The sequence below is a fragment of the Bufo bufo genome, chromosome 6, assembly GCF_905171765.1.
Source record: "Bufo bufo chromosome 6, aBufBuf1.1, whole genome shotgun sequence".
Classification (NCBI taxonomy): Eukaryota; Metazoa; Chordata; class Amphibia; order Anura; family Bufonidae; genus Bufo; species Bufo bufo.
Genome location: NC_053394.1, coordinates 306,513,657 through 306,536,593, shown reverse-complemented (window position 1 = coordinate 306,536,593; position 22,937 = coordinate 306,513,657). Strand labels below are relative to the sequence as shown.

Here is a 22,937-nt window from a genome sequence, read left to right as displayed (position 1 = left end):
GCAGGTGGCATGCAGTCACATGAAGGACACTTGTATGAACCAATCACAGGGCCTCCTGTATTTTTCTAATAAGCAGTTACAGGGGTTGTCACATCTTATTCAGATAGGAGTGGGCCTCACCTCTGAGACCTGCACCCATCTCCAGAATGGGCCCCCAAAAGTGAAGGAGAGCACCCCATACATGCGCGGTACGCTCTGTTCATTTCTATGGGAATTCAAAAAATAGCTACGCTAACTAGCCGTCGAGCTCGGCTGTTTTCAGCAGTCCCATAGAAATGAATGGAGAACGCACCGCACAAGCGCAATCACCGCTCCTTTGGGTACTACGGGAATGCCGGTGTTCCGTGAAATTTCCCTAACCTCGTCACTTCCTGTTGTGACGGGGCCGCACCGGACATGACGTTCCCAACTTTGGAAGGAGGTGTTCCGCGCAGGCGCACGACGACTGGGTAGGGAAATTTCACACCAGAGTTGGGGAGAAGGGGCCACCTAATGCGCTTGCGCCTTACCTCTCAGCTGGCTCCAGATGATCAGACACTGCGCGTGCGCAGTGAGTGGTAGGGAGATTTAACAGAACAAATGGCCATTATCACTGACCAGTAATTTTTCCCTACCCTCTAACCGCTGCTGAGGCTCCCGGCGCATGCGCAGTGTCTTCCGGTGTCCAGCAGAGAGGTAAGGCGCAAGCGCATTAGGTTGCCCCTTCTCCCCAACTCTGGTGTGACATTTCCCTACCCCGTCATTGTGCGCGGCGCGGCACACCTTCTTCCAAAGCTGGGAACGTCATGTCTGGTGCAGCCGCGTCACAACGGGAAGTGATGAGGGTAGGGAAGTTTCATCGATACGGAAATTACACGGAACAGCGGAGATAGCCGAGCCAGAACTTAGCTATTTTTGGCAGTGCCATATAAATAAATAGAGGGCGGACGCACATGCGCTCTCTTCAGGGGTCCCGTTCCAGAGGTGAATCCTGCACCTATCTGATATTGTTGGCATATTCTAGCGACATGCCACCAATGTCTCAGATTAGACCATCCCTTTAAGACATGAAAACTGGGTTCTGATTGGTTACTACAGGGAGCAAGGACAATTTTTCTGTTCGACACTTTAAAGGGGTTGTCTGAGATTAGGGCTGAAACGATTACTCGAATTAATCGATTAACTCAACACAAAAAAAATCCTCGAAACGATCAAATAGATGATTTGTTTGTGCCATGTGACCACAGAGTGTGAGTGAAGAGCTTGCTATTACTCGTGCTCCGTGGTCACCCGCCTGCTCGCACAACACAGCTTTGGATCCTGACGTACACATATCGTCAGGACATTTTAGTTCACTGGCGCTGCGGCTGGGCACTGATCTCTAGGAGGGGGAGTGGGAGAACTGGTGGTATTGGGGGAAGAGCTGATGGCAGTGGGAGGGTGAGCAACTGATGACATGGGGGAGCTGGTGGCATTGGAGGGGGAGCTGATGGCACTGGGATGGGGGACATCTGAAGGCACCGGGGGAGTGGAGCTGATGGGACTGGGGTGGGGGAGTGGAGCTGATGGGACTCGGGTGGAGGAGAGCTGATGGCACTGGGGTGGGGGAGAGCTGATGGCACGGGGAATGGAGCTGATGGCACGGGGGGGGGTGATGGCACTAGGGGGAACTGATGTACTTGGGCTAATCGCACAGGGGGGAACGAAGGGTGTTGGCGACTGATGGCAGGGGGTCTGATGAGTTTTTTTTAAAGGAAGACAGTCTATTAATTCATTTTTTCTTATTAGAGTACTCGATTAATCGTAAAAATATTCGGTAGAATACTCAATTACTTAAATAATTGTTTACTGCTGCCCTATCTAAGATAATTTAAACACCTGGACAAGCCCTCTAGTACCCTAAAATAAAAAAAATCATGTCATATGCACCCCTTTCAGAGCCATTCTTTGCTGCGCTGGTCCGGTTCTCCTGCTGCTGCTTGTTTACAAACTGCAGAAGTAACGTGCCAATCACTATCCTCTGTGGTATATGGCTGACAGTGATTGGCTGCAGCAGTCATGTGCTAATCACTATCCTCTGTGGTATATGGCTGACAGTGATTGGCTGCAGCAGTCATGTGCTAATCACTATCCTCTGTGGTATATGGCTGACAGTGATTGGCTGCAGCAGTCATGTGCTAATCACTATCCTCTGTGGTATATGGCTGACAGTGATTGGCTGCAGCAGTCTTGTGCCGATCACTATCCGCTGTGGTATATGGCTGACAGTGATTGGCTGCAGCAGTCATTTGCCAATCACTATCCTCTGTGGTATATGGCTGACAGTGATTGGCTGCAGCAGTCATGAGACGATCACTATCCTCTGTGGTATATGGCTGACAGTGATTGGCTGTAGCAGTCATGTGCCGACCACTATCCTCTATGGTATACAGCAGACAGTAATTGGCTGTATCAGTTGTGCCGATCACTATCCGCTGTGGTATATGGCTGACAGTGATTGGCTGCAGCGGTCACATGCCATACACCTGTATGTCACCAACAGTATGAAGTACATAGTGACTTGTAGGTGTGTGGAACATTACCGCTATAGCCAATCACTGTCCTGGCACGTCAGTGCTGCAGTTTGTATACAAGCAGCGGCAGGAGGACCAGACCGGCACCAGAAAGGGGTGAATATTGACTGGCTTGTCCAAGGTTTTTAACTCCTTAGTGCACTATGCTGTAAATATACACTATGGCAGTTATTAATTCAATGTACCTTGCCAGAAATTTATGTCATAGTGATGGCAGTGGCTCAGAAACTGAGCTGCTGCTATCAGCAGCGCATGTCAGCTGTAACATACAGCTGACACCCTGGTGCAGTAGCCAAAATTGATGCTAGCAGCGATCCTGGCTGTTTAACCCCTTAGAGGCCACAATCCATAGTTACCGCTGCATCTAAGGGGTTTACAGATGGAAGGAACTCCCTCTCTCCCTCATAGGGCCCTCCATGACTCATCCACAGGGTCCTGATGGTTGCTATGGTAGCCAGAGGCCTTACAAAGGCTTCCAGGTCTGCCATGTACAGAAGCCTAATAGGCTAATCAAAAAGTCATATGTAAAAAAAAAAGGATTGTATTATGCTAACGCAGTAAAACATGAAATAAACGATGTAAATTTGGTATAGCCATATTGGTATCGATCCTCCGAATAATGTATACCGCCTGGTGAATCCAATGAAAATAAAAACATCACTGACAGAATTGCAGTTTTCAAGCCCTCACACCGCTACATTGACGGAATAATAAAAATGCTATGGATATTAGCATATGGCAAAATATAGCTGATTATTTAATAACAAAGTGATTTTTATCATTCAAAAGCAGTAAAATTAATTTGGTATCGCTATAATCGTATCAGTCTACAGAATAATAAAATATCTTATATTATAATTAGAGATGAGCGAATTTCATATTTTGGTAAAGGGTGAATTGGGTTATGCATTTCGTTACCACGGGCCATAACGCAGTTCTATGATGGAACGCATAACGTCCGGTTCAGTTTTGTCCCCATTGACAGTGAATGGAGACAAAACTGAAACGTTTTCCCCCGCCACTGAGATCCTATGACGGATCTTAATAGCGGAAAGGGAAAGCGCAAGTGTGAAAGTAGCCTAAAGCGACCAAAACTTACCACTAACAAGTACAATGTCACAAAAAAACTGCCTCAGAGCAACTCGGCTAGGTCAAAGCATTACAAAGCTATTACCTCATAAAGTGACACGTCAGATTTGTAAAATGCGTCCTTAAAGGGGTTGTCTCACTTGGCATTATTCATATAGAGAAAGTTAACACAAGGCACTTACTAATGTATTGTGATTATCCATATTGCCTCCTTTGCTGGCTGGATTCATTTTTCCCTCACATTATAGACTGCTCGTTTCCATGGTTACGACCGCCCTGCAATCCAGCAGCATTGGCTGTGTTTGCACACTATAGGAAAATTATATAGGAAACTATAGTGTGCAAGTACGACCACCGCTCCTGGTTGTAACCCATGGCTACGCGCAGTGTATAATGCGATGGAAAAATGAATCCAGCCAGCAAAGGAGGCAATATGGACAATCACAATACATTAGTAAGTGCCTTGTATTATCTTCCTCTACATGATAAATGCCACTTGCTGAAGTGACACAAGCCCTTTAAGGCCAAATAGGCTTCATCCTTAAGGGGTTAAAGAGGACCTTTCATTACAATAGAAAAAATGTAAACTAAGCATACAGACATGGAGAGCGGCGCCCAGGGATCTCCATGCACTTACTATTATCCCTGGGCACCGCTCCGTTCTCCCGGTATAGGCTCCGGTATCTTCAGATTTTCGGCTCAAGCGGGAGGAGCCTGCTCTTGTTTTCCTGGGCGTCTCCTTCTCAGGCTTCGAGCTGAGCGCTGCGATTGGCCAGCGCTACAGCCTGGGAGAAGGAGACGCCCAGGAGAACAAGAGCAGGCTCCTCCCGGTTGAGCCGAAAATCTGAAGATACCGGACCTTATACCGGGAGAACGGAGCGGCGCCCAGGGATAATAGTAAGTGCAGGGAGATCCCTGGGCGCCGCTCTCCATGTCTGTATAGTTAGTTTACATTTTTTATCGTAGTGAAAGGTCCTCTTTAATTATCTGGGATAACCTGTTTCAGGTCGTGGGTCTGTTTGGGGTTATCAGACCAGTAGAGGTGCAGTATGTGTGCCAAAATGATTGATGCTCTCCTAGTGTGACACGAAAAGATGGGAGCATTTGAGGACAGCGGAGAAGACGGGTGTGCTCTAGAGATAACATTCGTTCCTTTCTTTGATTTTATCGCTTCCTCTGGGCGCTTTGATATACTGACAGAACTTTCGCCTTTTCCCTCTACCTCAGCCTGGCTCCCGTCCCTGCAATGTGTCCGCCATAAGTCCAAAGCTGTCACCCGTCACAAAAAGGCCATGCACTTTGAGAGGCAGAAGATTTTGGCACTTACAAAATACATTGCACCTAAACCGGCTATAAGTGAGAGCTGCGTGAAACCGAAGGCCGAAGCCGACGACACAGTCAAGGTAATAATGAGAATGAATATTTTCCTGTAAAGCTATATATCGACCTGCTCCGCTCCTCCTGCTCTATAACATGCTGCCTGCACCTCGCTGCGTTCTGTATCTTGGACTGATCTCGAGTTGCAACCTATGTTCTAAAAAAGGAACCATACAGTTCATTCTCTGTCTGTTGCATCCAGTCAGTGTACGTAGTAAAGTACCTAGATAGACCGTAGAGTAACTGGTAGGGCTCAAATTTTTTTACCATAACCTACCGGAAATATGAGCCACAAAATCCCCAAAAATATGAAAATCTTTATTGATAACACAATATAAAAAAATGACAGTGCCTAAAATGAGGATGAGAAGCAGAAAAAGGTGTCGCCACTAGGGTTTAGCGAACCTGAACTTTACAGATTCGGCGTTCGGGTGGTGTAGGAATTCCGTTATAACGGAAGCCATTAAGAGGCATTCCGTTTTGTTCTGTCATATAATAGAAGTCTATGGCCAAGCATAACGGATCCGTCTGTTTGTTTTCCGTCCGGCATAACAGAAACCAGACGGATCCGTTATGATTCCCATAGACTTCTTTTATGACGGATCAAACCGGAAAGCCTCTTAGAGGCTTCCATTTTGCATTCCGTCTCCGAATTCCGTTATAACGGAATCCACAAACGCCAAACCTGAACCTGTAACGTTCGGGTGCGCTCCTCTGTAGTCACCACTGCTAGTCCTACACCACATAAGAGTATATGTATAACTAGGTAATCATAAATGATAGTATTGCAGCAAGGTGACTAGAAGTCGACGGGGTGTAGTAATCACGACATAAGTGGACCTTCAACCATCAGACAAATCTATCTTGGGCCAGGTATAAAAAGAACCCAAGAAGATAAACCGTTACTGCCTGCCCTGTACATCAACACACTAAGCCATATTCAAAGTAGCAGTGCAATAACTCTACCCATGGTGTATGCAGCCAGGGTGACGCCAACCACAACGAGCATTTTGTCTTCCCTTCGTCTGGGGCTGGTTCCACATTCCAGAGCGGTTCATCATTGGATACAGTCAGCAAGCCTGTCATCATACACACCTCCTAACTGGTTAGCTGAGCTGCTGTGGATTTATGGCAGGTAATTGTACAGACTGTACATACAAGTGTACAAATCATCAAAGCAGTCTCTGTAAGGACAGTGAGAAGGAATTCTAAGAGAGTTCAGCTCTGCAGCCTGCAGAACTGTGACTGCAGCTATAGATTATGATGCAGGTTGTAATTCGGGATCAGTACCAGATAACTAATGCAGTGTATTTACAAAGTGACTTAGCATTTAACATAAATTACTTTTGTATCTAAAATGATGACCAAGAATCATATTCTTGCCAAGAAAACCAAATTCTTGTGAATGACACCGTTTATTCAAAACGATATCTTATCAATTTATTAGGTTAAAGGGGTTGTCTCACAAATAATAGACATGAACGAATATTTTTGTAATTGCATGTTATTAAAAATGTAGGATAGCCACCGAGTTAATCAATAGACTGTACCTATATTACGCCACCTGCTGTTTGTTGTTTTCCCTATTTCTCTGTCCACCTCGCTGAGGTGGTCACACATCCTCAGTTCCATCCTTCAACTGCCACCCAATGAATATTTTTTTAGAAGCTGGGACCGTTTCAGGAAGAGAGCTGTCCAAGAAAGGACACATCCCCAAAGAAAAGACATGCCCACTGAACTACCTGTGTAGCAAATAGACACAAGTGGTCTGTGCTTTCAATGAAGGCACACTAGCTTGACTAGTGCAGTACACAGACGTCTTACTTGACTGCAGGTGGTTGCAGGTTTGGGCCTTCTGTTGCGATAGGAAGACCAGCTCTGGAGCACAGACTGCTGCTCCAACAAGTATAATAATGTGCAGTAACATTTGTAAGGATGTGTATGTTTAATTATTTAGACAAGAAGCATGTTGTAACATTTCAATACCAGTCAGCAAAGTAGTACACCAAATTATGTCCTTGCTGAGTGGTGGAAAGTTTAGTCTCAACCAGGGCTGTGGAGTCGAGGAGTCGGAGTCGGGGGAAATTTTGGGTACCTGGAGTCGGAGTCGGCAAACAATGCACCGACTCCGACTCCTACTAAATTTAGATTGGAATAAAAAAAAAAAAGCAAGTTTAAATGTCCCAATTCACAAAAAGTTATAATTAATGACTTCTCTACTGTAAGAATAAAGACCAATGCATGCAGTGCCTCACGTAACCGCAAAACGAACACGTTAAGTGACCGTGAAGAAGCATGCTTTTCATGTGCTTCACTATATGGCACGAAACGCACAATTAGGAGCTGCAATACTTATACTTTCCATAGTGTTGTGTTCTGCTTTTACAGGGAACGCAGCGTCCATGTGTAACCTAGCCTCTCACTGATAAGGGATTAAATAAATGTTTTTTGCAGGACTAGAGAGTGAGACATTTGTATAAGTGAAGGGAATGGAGGGCCAATAGTTCAAGACTGAAGCTGTAAACCATTGGAAAAACTGCTGTCATTTAGCTAAGGCTATAAAAACTTGTTGGCTTCCCAGCCAGTAGTCCTGTGGTAGGTTGCGTTTCTTTCCCTCAAGGAATGTATAAAATACATTTGCATATTAATACAGAGGAGTCGGAGTCGGGGAGTCGGAGTCGGAAGTACATAAAACTGAGGAGTCGGAGTAGGAACATTTATCTACCGACTCCACAGCCCTGGTCTCCACGATACATATATCTTAAAGGAACACTCCACTTTCTCCTCCGTTCTCCCGCTATGCCCTCCGGTATCTTCGGTCACTAAGTTATGGTAGGCGGAGTCTGCCCTTGTTCTGCTGTAGCGCTGGCCAATCGCAGCGCAGAGCTCACAGCCTGGGAGAAAAGAACCTCCCAGGCTGTGAGCTCTGCGCTGCAATTGGCCAGCGCTACAGCAGAACAAGGGCAGACTCCGCCTACCATAACTTAGTGACCGAAGATACCGGAGGGCATAGCGGGAGAACGGAGCGGCGCCCAGGTATAATAGTAAGTGCAGGGAGATCCCTGGGCACCGCTCTCCATGTCTGTATAGTTAGTTTAGATTTTCTATTCTAGTGAAAGGTCCTCTTTAATTCTTAGTTACATTCTGATTGCCACCCCTAACATGCCATTACATTCCGATATTCCATTCTCATCTTGCAGTAGCCATAGATTTATCCCACAAGCTATCAGAAAATCCCAATTTTTAGTGCTTACTGTTGTATAAGTAAATGAGAGAGGCTGCAGCACTCGCCACTAATGTAAAGACAAGGAAACAGTACTATCTGTGAGTACATCATTTGAAAGAAGAGACAGGCAGGCAGTACTATCTGTAACTACATCATTTGAAAGAAGAGACAGGCAGGCAGTACTATCTGTGCCTTGATCATTTACAAATAGAAACAGGTAGGCAGTACTATCTGTGCCTACATTATTTACAAATAGAGCCAGGAAGGCAGTACTATATGTGCTGTGATCATTTACAAATATAGACTGGCATGCAGTACTATCTGTGCCTTGATCATTTACAAATAGAGACAGGTAGTGTCACGGACATTCCTGTGGCAGGTACCAGGAGATCAGAGAGACTGGCAACACGTGGGTTAAATTGACAAGTTCCTTGTGGATCTTATTGTGTCTGTGTTTTGGTGCATGCCACACCCCTTGCTTCAGGTGTTGCTTGTTGGTAATTTACCTTCCCCATAAGTAGCCGCTTCTCACTCTTGGAGGTGTGGTTTATAGATTTTCTTCCTGTCTTCTAACTAGCTGGTCGGTTGTACTCTGTGGTGCTTCTGGAGTTGCCTACTTGTGCGATATAACGATATATCGCGATATATTATTTTCTTCTGTATGTATATAAATTACATGGCCATCATCATCCATGTCCCCCAGCCAGTGACATCAGCCCCATGCCATTGCCACTTGCCATCATCCATGTCCCCCAGTCAGCGCCATCAGCCCCATGCCATTGCCGCCATCATCATGACCCCCAGCCAGTGCAATCAGCCCCATGCCACTGCCACCATCATCATGTCCCCCAGGCAGCGCCATCAGCCCCATGCCATTGCCACCATCATCATGTCCCCCAGCCAGCGCCATCAGCCCCATGCCATAGCCATCCACCCCCCGGTAGATTCGGGCCCCTGCTAATATACTTATCTTTCCTGCAGGGTGCGCGGCTGGCTTATGGAGTCCGGAGGAGACACACCGCGTCTTCTTCCCAGCATGGACTGGGAGGGACCTGACGTCACACACAGCGTCAGCCAGTGCGCTGATGATGTGTGAACGCAAGGCCCTGTGGTGCGGTGCAGAGTCAGGAGGCCACGGAGCGGTGAGAGAGAAGCTTCTTCAATTCACTACCGCTCTGTGGTCATCTATCGCGATATAACTAAAATCTATATCGTGGCCGGAATTTATGACGATAATATCGTATATTGTTTATATATCGCCCACCCCTAGTGTCAAGGAGTAGTTGGGAGTAGAGGTACGATAGGTACTTGGGAGGTGATGAATTCAAGGGTAGTGTAAGGTTCTCTAACCAAGTTGGGTCGGTATAGCTAGAGGCAATAGCTTTCTTATATGTCATGCATGTGACTTCTAAGCCCATCTCTGCCAGAGGGGAGAGAAGCAGTTTGGGTATCTGTGGTATGATTGACTTTAAATAGACCGTGAGGTCTGAGGCTTTCCTTAAATCTTATATCTTACTGCCGGTCAGAGTTGACCAGAACCTTTGACATTCTCCATTCCTCTCCCTCAAAAAGTAGGGGAGAGTGAAAAGTGGCACAATTGGGGATAGCTTACCTGAGTACATTAGCAATGCCTTGGTTTTACTACAATAGTAAATTAGATTACGGGTGAGGTCACTGAGTAGGGTTGACTTTCTCATAGGACAGGGTTTCACCCACAAGAGGTGAAGAGCCTGATCTCCCATTAATGACCTCTCTATATCAGCAAATAGCTTAGTGTTATTAGAGGTCTTTTGTTGGACCATAGGAAGTTACAAAAGAGACCTCGAAAATCTGAAAAGAATTTATTGGATATTGGGATGAGCAGGCACCTCAATGTGTATAAAATCTGAGGGAGGACATATGTGGACAGTAGATTTTTCCTTCCCAACCAGGACAAGTAGGGAAGTTTAGTGGAATTCAGAAAATTCTTTATTTTAGTAAAGGGGGGGGGGGGGGGGGGGGGAGGTAGTTCAGTTTGAAGACTTCGATGGGTCAGAAGGGATCATGATACCCAAATACTTAACTGCTTCTGTGCTTCTGTCGGCCATTGAAAGGAGGAGAGAAAGCTCAACTGTCCTATACCTTCCCTGGGTGCGGAAATATTTTGTATTTCGGATTTCTCAAAATTGACCTTAAAATTTGAGATTTCACCATATTCCTCCAGTAACTTCCATATTCCATCAGCAAGAGGTCTTCAGCGAAGGCTGCCAATGTGTGAGTTTTATGTCCCACTTTTAAGCCCTTTATCATCTCGGATGTCCTGATCTTGCTGAGGAATATTTCTAGGGCTAGGATAAAGAGCGTCGGGGAGAGAGGGCAGCCCTGTCTCGTGCCATTTGTGATGTGGATCGAGGGGGAGAGGTATCCATTGGTTATAACTTTAGCAGTGGGGTGCCTGTAAAGGGAGAAAATTGCCGAAACGAACGCAGGGGCAAGCCAAAATGTTGCAGTGCTCTTTCCATGAAGGCCCAGTTGACTGTGTCGAAAGTATTTTCGGCATCTGTACCTAAGAGTATCAAAGGAGTCTTGTATTTCTTTGCATAATAAATGGCATGTATAACTCTGCTAACATTATGCTTTCCTTCCCTTCCCTTCACAAAGCCTACCTGCTCCTCATTAATTAATTGGGGTAAAAATTTGGCAATACGACGACTAAGGATTTTGGACCAAAGCTTAATATCTGCGTTAAGAAGGGAAATTGGTCTGTAAATACTACATTTAGTGGGGTCTTTTCCCTCCTTTGGGATGACTGTTATGTGGGCCATTAGAGACTGTGGAGGGAGAGGGCTACCCCGTAACAGGGAGTTGCACAAGTCAGTAAGGTGCAGAATTAAGGTCTTCTTAAGTTTTTTGTAATAGATGATGGGTAGGCTGTCGGGGCCTGGACACTTTCCAGAGGGTATACTTGAAAGGGTCTCTAGGACTTCCTTTTCGGTTATTGGGGACAATAACTGGTTCTTTTCTGAATCTGAAAGCTGGGGTACATGTACAGAGGCTAGGAAGGAGTCTATCTTCTGTTGAAGGTGTGAGGGGTCTCTTACTGGCAAATTGTATAAAGAGGAGTAGAAGCTTGGCAAATTCCTCTGCTATGGCAGGGGTTGTGGTAAGGCTGTGTCCCTGTCCGGATTTGATATGTGATATGAATCCCTTTGGCACCTTATTATTTGAGAAAGGAGTTTAGAGCCTCTATCTCCATGTACATAGAATCTGTACTTACTACTCTGAGAGCTTTGGCTGACTTAATGTTCAGCAGATATTTTAGTTGAGTGCGTAGTTTGACAATATCTGCGTGCGTGGAGTCAGAAGGGGAGAGTTTATTAATGTTCTCTAGGGTGGAGAGCTGAGAACTGATCGAGTCTACCTTACTAGTTCTTTGTTTACGTATCCAAGCACCTAGTGCTATCAGCTCCCCCCTGACAAAAGCCTTATGGCATTCCCATAATATAGGCTTATCTATTTGCGGAGAGGAATTCATCTTGTTCATTCTCTAAGCGAGTTTCGTTTAGCCTCCAGGTCCAAGCTCTCGGGGGGATACCTTTTAAGTGAACCTCTAGAGATACCGGCGCATGGTCGGAGACTGTGATTAGACCGATACTTGTGGATTTCACTCTCTCCAGGGCATATTTCGAGATGAACAGAAAATCCAGCTGCTAGTCAGATCCATGTATAACTGAGTAAAAGGTGAAAATCCTTTTCTCTGGGGTTCAGCAGTCTCCATACATCTGAGATTTGGTGTGCAGTCAGGGCAGTCCTGAGTCTGCAAATTTGGTTGATAGAATGTTTGGGGGTCACAGAAGTGGAATCCATTGGATGGTCTAGCACCAGATTAAAATCGCCACCCAAAATTAGTGTGCCCTAATTTCGGGGGGACCATATTAAACAGTATAGTTTACACAAGTTGACAAAAGTGTTCTCATAGAGACAGGGATAGGTCACCCATATAGCCCACCTAGAGTAACGATAAACATAATAACCATGTACAGGATTCTGCTGAGGAATCCATGGACTAGTGGAAAGATAGCGTATAGACATTATCATCACTATTGTAAGAGGGGAATAAGTCAGAGTACTCTCTAGCGGGAGGAGGAAAAACTGTGGGGTACACCAAGCCAGTGTGAATTCACACAGCACTCATATGCCAGAGATGCTCCAGCCACTACCTGTATGTAGCGGTGGCAGCTGGTGGTACCCACCAGTTTTATCATCGCGGCTGGAAGTGCATTTTGGGTTCCGGGCGGTTAAAATCCCAGGTCAAAGCCTATACAATAAGGGTAAAACAACAAGTAAAGAGCAGAAGTCAAAATGAAACCTGCTAAGGCAAATTGAGCAGTTATCGGTTCACAGCATAGACAACTGCAACGTGAAAAATAGGGAGTTAGCCCAGCGAGTCATCATTGGAGTTCCATTAAGTGGTATGACAAAACTTAAAGGGTGGTAGCGTGTGCACTAAAGGAAAAGTTTGTAAGGAGGGATGTGTGTAAGAGTTTCAGTGGGTGACAGAGATGACATTGAGGACCCACCGAAACACGCACACAAAAGTGAAGTAAGAATGAGGAAGGTTCCCCAATGGACAGGCATTACCAGACCCCAAGACCTAGGCTTGAATGCGGAGGCCAGGGATTCCTTTAGGAAGGCTCTGGTGATAGGGGTAGTGTCTCGGTCACTGTAAGCTTTAGACGGAGCACAGGAGCTTCCGTCGTCAGTCTTCCATGAGGACTTGAGCGCTATCTGCTTCCTGCACCATCTTGGGTCGTTTCTTCCGCAGGAATTTATTGATGTCAGATTGCTCTTTATGCTCTCGGGGAGTACCCTGAGACTTCCTGGATTTCTCCTTGGTCGGCTTGCCCATTTTTATTCGAACGGGGAACCCAAAGAGTGGTTTTGATGAGTGCTGTGATCAGGAGCTCTCGAGTCAGACAGCCATCTCCTGCGTGGCTAGCTCCACTTTCCTGCAGGCAGTACTATCTGTGCTGTCATCGTTTACAAATAGACCCAGGTAGGCAGTACAATTTGTGCCTTGATCATTTACAGGGATAGACAGGGAGGCAGTACTATCTGTGCCTAGATCATTTGCAGGAATAGACAGGTAGGCAATACCATCTGTGCCTAGATCATTTACAGGGATAGATAGGGAGGCAGTACCATCTGTGCCTAGATCATTTACAGGGATAGACAGGGAGGCAGTACTATCTGTGCCTACATCATTTACAAATAGAGACAGGTAGACAGTACTATATGTGCCTACACTCTTTACAAATAGAAACAGGTAGGCAGTGCTGTCTGTGCCTTGACTATTTCAAATAGAGATAGGGAGGCAGTACTATCTGTGCCTAGATCAATTTAGGAGTAAAATGATGTACAGCATCTAGGGTGAATTATTATAATCCACCCAAGTGCACTATGGTGGATTATTATAAAAATAATATGGCGGCAGTCGGTCCTTACATATAAATATTTTCTCTTTCAGGAAAACTTACTGGAGAAGTTTCTGTGTTCTCAGTTGGAGAATGTCATCCAGGAGAATAAGATGTTTGCCGTGTTTCAGCGTAATGCAATTGGAGCTAACGATTTTTTACATCTCAAGCACAGACTCCACAAGCATGAGATCTACATTAAGGTTTTCCCGCTCCAGGTATTGATGGTAGACAAAAAACACTATCACACAGAATGAACTAGGAGGCTTAATCCTTATGGTTTATATCTGCACACAGGTCATAAGAAAGATTCTAGGCCAGTCCCACCTTCAGGGATTGTTACCCTTGTTTATTGGGCATACTTTCGTGATAGTGAGTCCGCATGCCAAAGTGAAGGAAATGTTACAAGCAATTCGGACGGCACCGCAAATACAACTTCTGGGTAAGTAACTTACATAGAAATGAGCAAATCAATTCGTAATAATCAAATTGGTTCATATATCGGCCTTCTTGAGCAGGGAGGCTAGCCCACTGCTCAACAGACTTCCCCCTCTCCTTTGATTGACAGGGCCAGCCATGTCCCCTGACCTGTAACCGCTTACATTTGGGTACAGCCTGAAGTGCGGCGGCACATGCACAGTCTGCATCTGCGCTGCTCAGGTATTAGGAACAGAGTCCCTTGCTTGCACTGTTACCCCAATAAACTGCATAGGCATGAGACTGTCAGGGCCAGGTAAGAAGATCTTACTTGACCCTGTCAATCAGAGGGGAGGAGAATTTCTTGAGCAGCGGAGCCAGCCCCACACTGCTGTAGAACAGGCATGCTCAACCTGCGGCCCTCCAGCTGTTGTAAAATTACATCTCTCGCAATGCCCTGCTGTAGGCTGATACCTGTAGGCTGTTCGGGCATGCAGGGAGTTGTAGTTTTGCAACAGCTGGAGGGCCGCAACTTGAGCATGCCTGCTCTAGAAGACTGATTTTTGAATGAATACAATTTGTACACATCAATTCTCTCATCTCTGAACCTGCATCTTGGGCTGATATGTACCACTCTGTTGGATTGTTCCCCATTAGCCAGAGAGATCAAGCCTTCAGTAGCTTAATGTGACTATACTAAAAGGGGTAGTCCAGGTTTTATTTTTTTTTATTTGTTTATATGATCGGAAATTATACAATTTAAGGGTGCATTCACACGACTGTATGTATTTAGCGGTCCGCAAAACACAGATTCCCCCCCCCCCCCCCAAAAAAAAACTAAACAATAGATGACATACATGTGAAGTCGATGTGCATCCGTTTTTTGCGGACCTGTTATAACAAAACGGACAAGAATAGCACATGTTTTGTATTTTTTGTGGAACGGAAATACAGATGCGGACAGCGCGTAGGGTTCTGTCCGTTTTTCTATTTGCAGACTCCTAGAAATAAAAGGTTCTATGTGCGATCCACAAAAAATGCAGATCGGATGCAGACCAAAAATACAGTCGTGTGAATGGGGCCTTACATGTATTTAAAATGTTGCTTAAATACCTTTTTTATATCAGGTTGTTGACACCTGTATAGTTAATAAAGTTAAAGGGGTCGTCGGGGTTCAGGGTTCAACCCAGTTATAAGCTATTATTTATTCTTTTACTACACATAAGTGATGCATCAGAGCATTTCCTTGGTCCGATGTTCCCCTTTCCTTGCACTGCAATGTCACAGATTAGCGGTCTATAGCGCTACTGGAGGCGGGAACTATGTAAAGTAGCTTAGTACCCGCCTCCAAAACAGCCTAGTATATGTAAATAATAGACTCCCGCAGTCCACTGCTTAAAGTGCTGTATTCATTTATTAGGTGGACATCTGGTCATTTACTGAATGTTTTCGGCCAAAGGCTTTCATCAGAGTGCTACAATACATACAAAGAGCAATCACAGTAATGGTTTTCAATGTAGGACATAGTGATCATAACAAACAATTACACAGCAGAGTAAACTATGCCGAGATCAGTATTCAAAGTTGTGTTTCTTCATGATATCTTCAGTAGATCTCAGCATAGTTTACTCCACTGCAGAGAACAATACCAGGATAAGCCTTATACTTTATAGTCTTTTTCCACCATGTATTATGCAAATGTCTCCTTGAGACTGGATGTCAATATCAATCATGATAATAAGTGTGTAATCGTTTGTTATGATCACTGTGTCCGACTTTGAAAACCATTAGGGCCCATTCACACGCCTCTTCCTGAGGCTTGCTGTACTAAGTGGGCTTCTTATTAAGTGGAGTTAAAGAAAAGGAGTTTAAGACAAGGAGCAGGAAACTAAGGTTGGATATAATTTTCTTTTGTGTTGTTGGCTTGATACTAGCTAGTCCTCCAACTACAGCAGACAGGGTCTAATTCTAACTCATATTTACTGTTTTACTTTTTTACTGTTGTAATCCCCATTTAGTATGTGTTGCACAGTTGACAGCGCAGTCCAGTGCACATCTTGCATGATGTATGCAGTCCTGGAACAGCCGTTCGAGGGTGTATATCTTTGTTCAAGATGTGAGCAAATTGCCCGTTTGGAATCGCAAATCGAGTCTCTAAACGGGCAAGTTGCAACACTGAGAGGCATTGACAATTTGCAAAAGAGTTTGCTTCTCACCGAGCAAGCACTCTTTTTCGTAGATGAGGGGGAGGGTGACAGAGAGGAGGCTGAGGAAAGTGAGGTAGCTAGCTGGGTAACAGTTAGAAAGCGGGGTAGAGGGAAGAGTGCCAGGGAGGCTAGCCCTTATCTGACACACCCCAACAAGTTTGAATGTTTGGCAGATGTGGGGGATGTCAGTCCAGGGACGGCACTGCCGCAGCCGGACACTTCCTCTGCCAGTCAGGGGAATGTCAGCTCCAGTAAGCAGGAAACAAGGAGAGCAGGGTAGGCCATACAGGTGCTAGTAGTGGGAGACTTCATTATTAGGGGAACAGATAGGGCAATCTGTCACAAAGACCGTGATCGCCGAACAGTGTGCTGTCTTCCTGGCGCTAGAATTCGACACATCGCAGATCGGGTTGACAGATTACTGGGAGGGGCTGGAGAAGATCCAGCGGTCATGGTCCATATCGGAACCAATGACAAAGTTAGAGGTAGGTGGAGAGTCCTTAAAAATGATTTCAGGGATTTAGGTCAAAAGCTTAGGGCAAGGACCTCAAAAGGTAGTATTTTCCGAAATACTGCCGATACCACGAGCCGCACAAGAAAGGCAGCAGGAGATTAGGGAGATTAACAAGTGGCTCAAGAACTGGTGTAGGAAGGAGGGGTTTGGGTTCCTGGAGAACTAGGCCGACTTCTCTAACGGCTACAGGCTCTATCGTAGGGACAGGCTGCACCCAGGGTGGATAAAAATCAATGATTTTTAAAGAAAATCAGATTTTTTAATTTAAATCGATTTTTTTTTATATATATAAAATGCTTTTTGAGGAAAATATATTACCATCCAAAGGTTATTCCATCATGAAATAAAGATTCATTTTTTAATTATGTAGAATAAGGCTGTATATGTTTAATTTTTTTGGTAAATAAATTCCATTAATCCATTCACAATGGGAGGGAAGAAATGCAAATGAGCTATTAACAAGCTTTGCCTCGAATGCTACCCGATGTAAGGCAGCTATCCTATAAGTCAATATTCAGCTCTTAAAATAAGCCTTGAGACAGGACTTGGATATTAAATAAGCCAGCACCTCATCTGCAGACAGCTGTTTCGGGGTGATTGCCCCTCATCAGTGCAGAGCAGAGAGTACTGGCTTAACTGGGTAGGAGGCCTGTGTCCGAAACAGCTGTCTGCAGATGAGGTGCTGGCTTATTTAATATCCAAGTCATGTCTCAAGGCTTATTTTAAGAGCTGAATATTGACTTATAGGATAGCTGCCTTACATCTGGTGGCATTAGAGGCAAAGCTTGTTAAGAGCTCATTTGCATTTCTACCCTCCCAGAATTCCAGAGGAGCATGTATGGCCTAAAAGTTTCGTCACACTGATTAAGGTGCTCTCTCCCTAAGAAGAGTTAGTTTCCCCCTTTGTCCATTCACAATGTCATGCTCTTCCAGAGGTTTTTGTAAGATTATTGGGCAGTTTCTCTGCCTACAAGATATTATCACAGATGCTTGGTTTACTTTTGCAGTTCTCAAAACTGAATTTGACTCAGCAGAGATCACATGCCTCTTCTTCACAACAAAAATGTTATAACATGAACAGAGTTGAGAAAAAGACCTTAATCCTAACTTCTACAAACCTATGAATACAGAATCAACCTAATCAAACTAATATGAAAAGTTGTTATTCTAAAAATCTTCATCTACTTGCATATTCTAAGTTATACCAGCAAGAATTAGTCTTTATGTAGAAAACTATGATTTAAATCAAGCCTTACTGACTAGTAATTTAAATTGTGATTTAAATCAAATCCACCCTGTCTTCACATCAATGGGGAAGGGGCAGCTGTGTTGGGGAGAAAGATGGCTAGAAGGTTGGAGGAGTGTTTAAACTAGGGACTGGGGGGGGGAGGGAAATTACATTATAGGAGGGGAAGATAGTGCAGATAGAGACCGGGGGCAAGGTAATGGGACTGGGGGAGGAATGGAAGGAGGGACTAGAACAGTTCAGAAATAAAGGTGTAGGGTAAAAAATATACATAAACCTCTCAAATGTATGTATACTAATGCCAGAAGCCTGACTAATAAAACTGGAGAGCTGGAATTAGTGATGTGTGAGGAGAACTATGACATAGTGGGAATAACTGAGACATGGCTGGATGATAGCTATGACTGGGCAGTTAATGTACAGGGTTACAGTCTGTTTAGAAAGGATCGCCAAAACCGGAGAGGGGGAGGGGTCTGCCTTTATATAAAGTCCTGTCTAAAGCCCACAGTCCGAGAAGATATAAGTGAGGGACATGAACATGTGGAGTCACTGTGGGTAGAGATACATGGAGCTAAAAACAATAATAAATTAGTAATAGGAGTTTACTATAAACCACCTAATATACCAGAGTCCACAAAAAATCTACTACTAAACGAGATAGACAAGGCAGCATATCATAATGAGGTGGTTATTATGGGGCACTTCAACTACCCAGATATAGACTGAGAAACTGAAACTTGTATATCTCATAAAGGAAACGGGTTCTTGACAATAACCAAAGACAATTACCTCTCCCAACAGGTTCAGGACCCGACTAGAGGGACGGCCATACTGGACTTAGTATTAACCAATAGGCCTGACAGAACAACAGACGTGCAGGTTGGGGGACACCTGGGAAATAGTGACCATAAAGTAATAACCTTCCAATTATCATTCATAGAGCGTTTCTACAGGGAGGAACAAAAATACCAAGCTTCAAAAAAGCTAAATTTAGCCAACTAAGAGAGGCCATAGGCCTAACTAACTGGGACAAAGTCCTCAAAAATAAAAATACAGCCACAAAATGATATATCTTTAAAAGCATCCTAAAATCTCATTGTGAGAGGTACATACCTTATGGGAATAAAAGGTTAAGGAACAAAAAGAAACCAATGTGGATAAATAGAACTGTAAAGAAAGCAATAAATGACAAAAAGAAAGCATATAAATCACTAAAACAGGAGGGTAGCACGGAAGCACTGAAAAGCTATAAGGAAAAAAAATAGAACATGTAAAAAACTAATAAAAGCAGCCAAACTAGAGACCGAGAGATTAATTAGTAAATTAGTAAAACTAACCCTATCAAGTATCAATTAGTAAAACTAACCCTAAAATGTTCTTCAATTATATAAATGTTAAAAAGTATAAATCTGAAGGTGTCGGCCCTTTAAAGAGTAATGAGGGGGGAGTCGCAGAGAGCGACGAGGAGAAAGCAAAGCTGTTAAATATTTTTTTCTCCAATGTATTCACTGAGGAAAATAAACTGTCAGATGACATGCAGAATGTAAAAATAAATTCCCCATTAAAAGTGTCCTGTCTGACCCAGGAAGAAGTACAACAGCGACCTAAAAAGATTAAAATAGACAAATCGCCAGGACCAGATGGCATACACCCCCGTATCCTAAGGGAATTAAGTAATGTCATAGCCAGACCCTTATTTCTGATATTTGCGGACTCTATACTGACAGGGAATGTCCCACAGGATTGGCGCATGGCAAATGTGGTGCCAATATTCAAAAAGGGTCCAAAAACAGAGCCTGGAAACTATAGGCCGGTAAGTTTAACATCTGTTGTGGGTAAACTGTTTGAAGGTTTTCTAAGAGATGCTATCTTAGAGCATCTCAATGGAAATAAGCAAATAACGCCATATCAGCATGGGTTCATGAGGGATCGGTCATGCCAAACTAATTTAATCAGTTTCTATGAGGAGGTAAGTTCTAGACTTGACAGCGGCGAATCAATGGATTTCGTATATCTGGACTTCGCCAAAGCATTTGACACTGTACCGCATAAAAGGTTAGTCTATAAAATGAGAATGCTTGGACTGGGAGAAAACGTCTGTATGTGGGTAAGTAACTGGCTGAGTGATAGAAAACAGAGGGTGGTTATTACGGTACATACTCAGATTGGGTCACTGTCACTAGTGGAGTACCTCAGGGGTCAGTATTGGGCCCTATTCTCTTCAATATATTTATTAATGATCTTGTAGAAGGCTTGCATAGTAAAGTATAAATTTTCACAGCGGACACTAAACTGTGTAAAGTAATTAACACTGAAGAGGACAGTATACTACTACAGAGGGATCTGGATAGATTGGAGGCTTGGGCAGATAAGTGGCCGATGAGGTTTAACACTGACAAATGTAAAGTTATGCACATGGGAAGGAATAATGCAGGTCACCCGTACATACTAAATGGTAAACACTGGGTAACACTGACATGGAAAAGGATCTAGGAATTTTAATAAACAGCAAACTAAGCTGCAAAAACCAGTGTCAGGCAGCTGCTGCCAAGGCCAATAAGATAATGGGTTGCATTAAAAGGGGCATAGATGCCCGTGATAAGAACATAGTCCTACCACTTTACAAATTGCTAGTCAGACCACACATGGAGTACTGTGTACAGTTCTGGGCTCCTGTAAACAAGGCAGACATAGCAGAGCTGGAAAGGGTCCAGAGGAGGGCAACTAAAGTAATAACTGGAATGGGGCAACTACAGTACCCTGAAAGATTATCAAAATTAGGGTTATTCACTTTAGAAAGAAGACGACTGAGGGGAGATCTAATTAATATGTATAAATATATCAGGGATCTACAGAGATCTATCCCATCATCTATTTATCCCCAGGACTGTGACTGTGACGAGGGGACATCCTCTGCGTCTGGAGGAAAGGTTTGTACTCAAACATAGAAGAGGATTCTTTACGGTAAGAGCAGTGAGACTATGGAACTCTCTGCCTGAGGAGGTGGTGATGGTTAGTTCACTAAAAGAGTTCAAGAGGGGCTTGGATGTATTTCTGGAGCGTAATAATATTACAGGCTATAGCTACTAGAGAGGGGTCGTTGATCCAGGGAGTTATTCTGATTGCCTAATTGGAGTCGGGAAGGAATTTTTTTGTCCCCTAAAGTGGGGAAAATTGGCCTCTACCTCACTTTTTTTTTTTTTTTTTGCCTTCCTCTGGATCAACTTGTAGGATGACAGGCCGAACTGGATGGACAATTGTCTTTTTTCGGCCTTATGTACTATGTTACTATGTAAGTGTTTTGCGGATCTGCAAATTGCCGGCACTATAATAGAAAATGCCTATTCTTGTCCGCTATTGTGGACAAGAATAGGACATGTTCTATTTTTTTGGCGGAACTGAGGATGTGGATAGCACACTGTGTGCTGTCCGCATCTTTTCCGGCCCCATTGAAAATGAATGGGTTTGACTTCGCTCCCATGCGGAACGGATCCGGACCATTCATACGGACGTCTGAATGGAGTCTTACTGTGATTGTTCTTTGTATGTATTTTTAGCACTCTGATGAAGGCCTTTGGCCAAAAACGTTAAGTAAATGACTGGATGTCCACCTGATACATGAATGCAGCACTTTAACCCCTTCCTGACTGCCCACTGACTATATACGTCCTATCTGCAAATAGCGCTATAGACCGCTAATCTGTGCCGGTGACGTTGCAGCGCAAGGTAATGGGGAACATCGGAGCAAGAAAATGCTCTGATGCTCCACTCGTGTAGTAAAAGAATAAAGAATAGCTTATATCCGGGTTCGGCCCTGAACCCCAACAACCCCTTTAACTGTAAACATGAAGAGAGAACATACAGGGAGAACAATGGTAGATGTGCTTCTACACTGGCACTGGCAGACATGATGATAAGATGCTGCTGCAGGCAATATTGCTGAATATACTGTATACATGTGTTCTGTTCACCTCTTAGATATCTGGACAGTTAACTGAATGCCAGAGGTCACATGACAGACTTGAGGGACACCTTTGTAATTTTATTTTTATATGTAGCGTTCACTGTGCCTGTTGAATATCGTGATAATGTTATATTTTGGGATTGTTATGAATGCGATGATATTTATTATAAAAAAAATCTAAACAAGGTTTTTTTTTTAAAGGAGGAAAAGTTTTTTGTATTGACTTTTTAAAAAGTATTTTTAAACAATTTAATAAAACTTATTATTATTATTTTTTTTTTACTTTGTACTTTAGTCCTACTAGAGGACTTGAACTCCTATGGGTCTGATTACGGTATGATACACTGCCATACTGCACCATCACCATGGAATATTATTATTTGAATGACTGCCATGCAGCAGCCAGAAATGGCTGGTCCCCTGGCCTTAGACAAGCTAAGAGAACCCCTTTCATTCTGATTCATTGGCAGCACCTCACTAGAAACACATTATCATTGTGCAGTGTAGCACCCTCTGAGGACCACACAGAAAGCCATTGCCAGGTAGAAAGGGATAACTAAAACATGTAAAGGTGAGATGCCTTTTATTAAACACTGTGCCCGATTCACATATTTCTTTCTTTCCCTCCAGGAGCCTGTATTGAGAACAAACTACTGAGCAAGCAAGGAATTATAAACTACTCCAAACTGCCGAGCAAGGAGTTGTTGCAGGGGCAGCTTGTTGGAACGCTGACAATGCTCACCGCCCAGACATCGAATCTCCTGACTCATCATTCGGCACAGTTATGCACCATGCTGGAGCACCATAGCAAAGAAGAAGGCAAAGAAACCAAGGCCAATTGAGAAACCTTACTATGTTGATAGGACTCCTTAATAAAACTATATGTAATGAA

At 44.0% G+C, this 22,937-nt stretch overlaps 1 protein-coding gene across 2 annotated transcripts in view; it reads left to right on the top strand.

The window, feature by feature from the left end:
* MRPL10 (mitochondrial ribosomal protein L10) overlaps positions 1-22,937 on the top strand; it is a 23,245-nt gene extending 308 nt beyond the window's left edge. For both annotated transcript variants that reach the window (XM_040435281.1, XM_040435282.1), the window contains exons 2-5: positions 4,869-5,044; positions 13,751-13,915; positions 13,995-14,139; positions 22,676-22,937. In XM_040435281.1, coding sequence (XP_040291215.1) covers positions 4,869-5,044; positions 13,751-13,915; positions 13,995-14,139; positions 22,676-22,887 — 698 coding nt within the window. In that variant the 3' untranslated portion in view covers positions 22,888-22,937. The remainder of the gene's footprint in view (positions 1-4,868; positions 5,045-13,750; positions 13,916-13,994; positions 14,140-22,675) is intronic.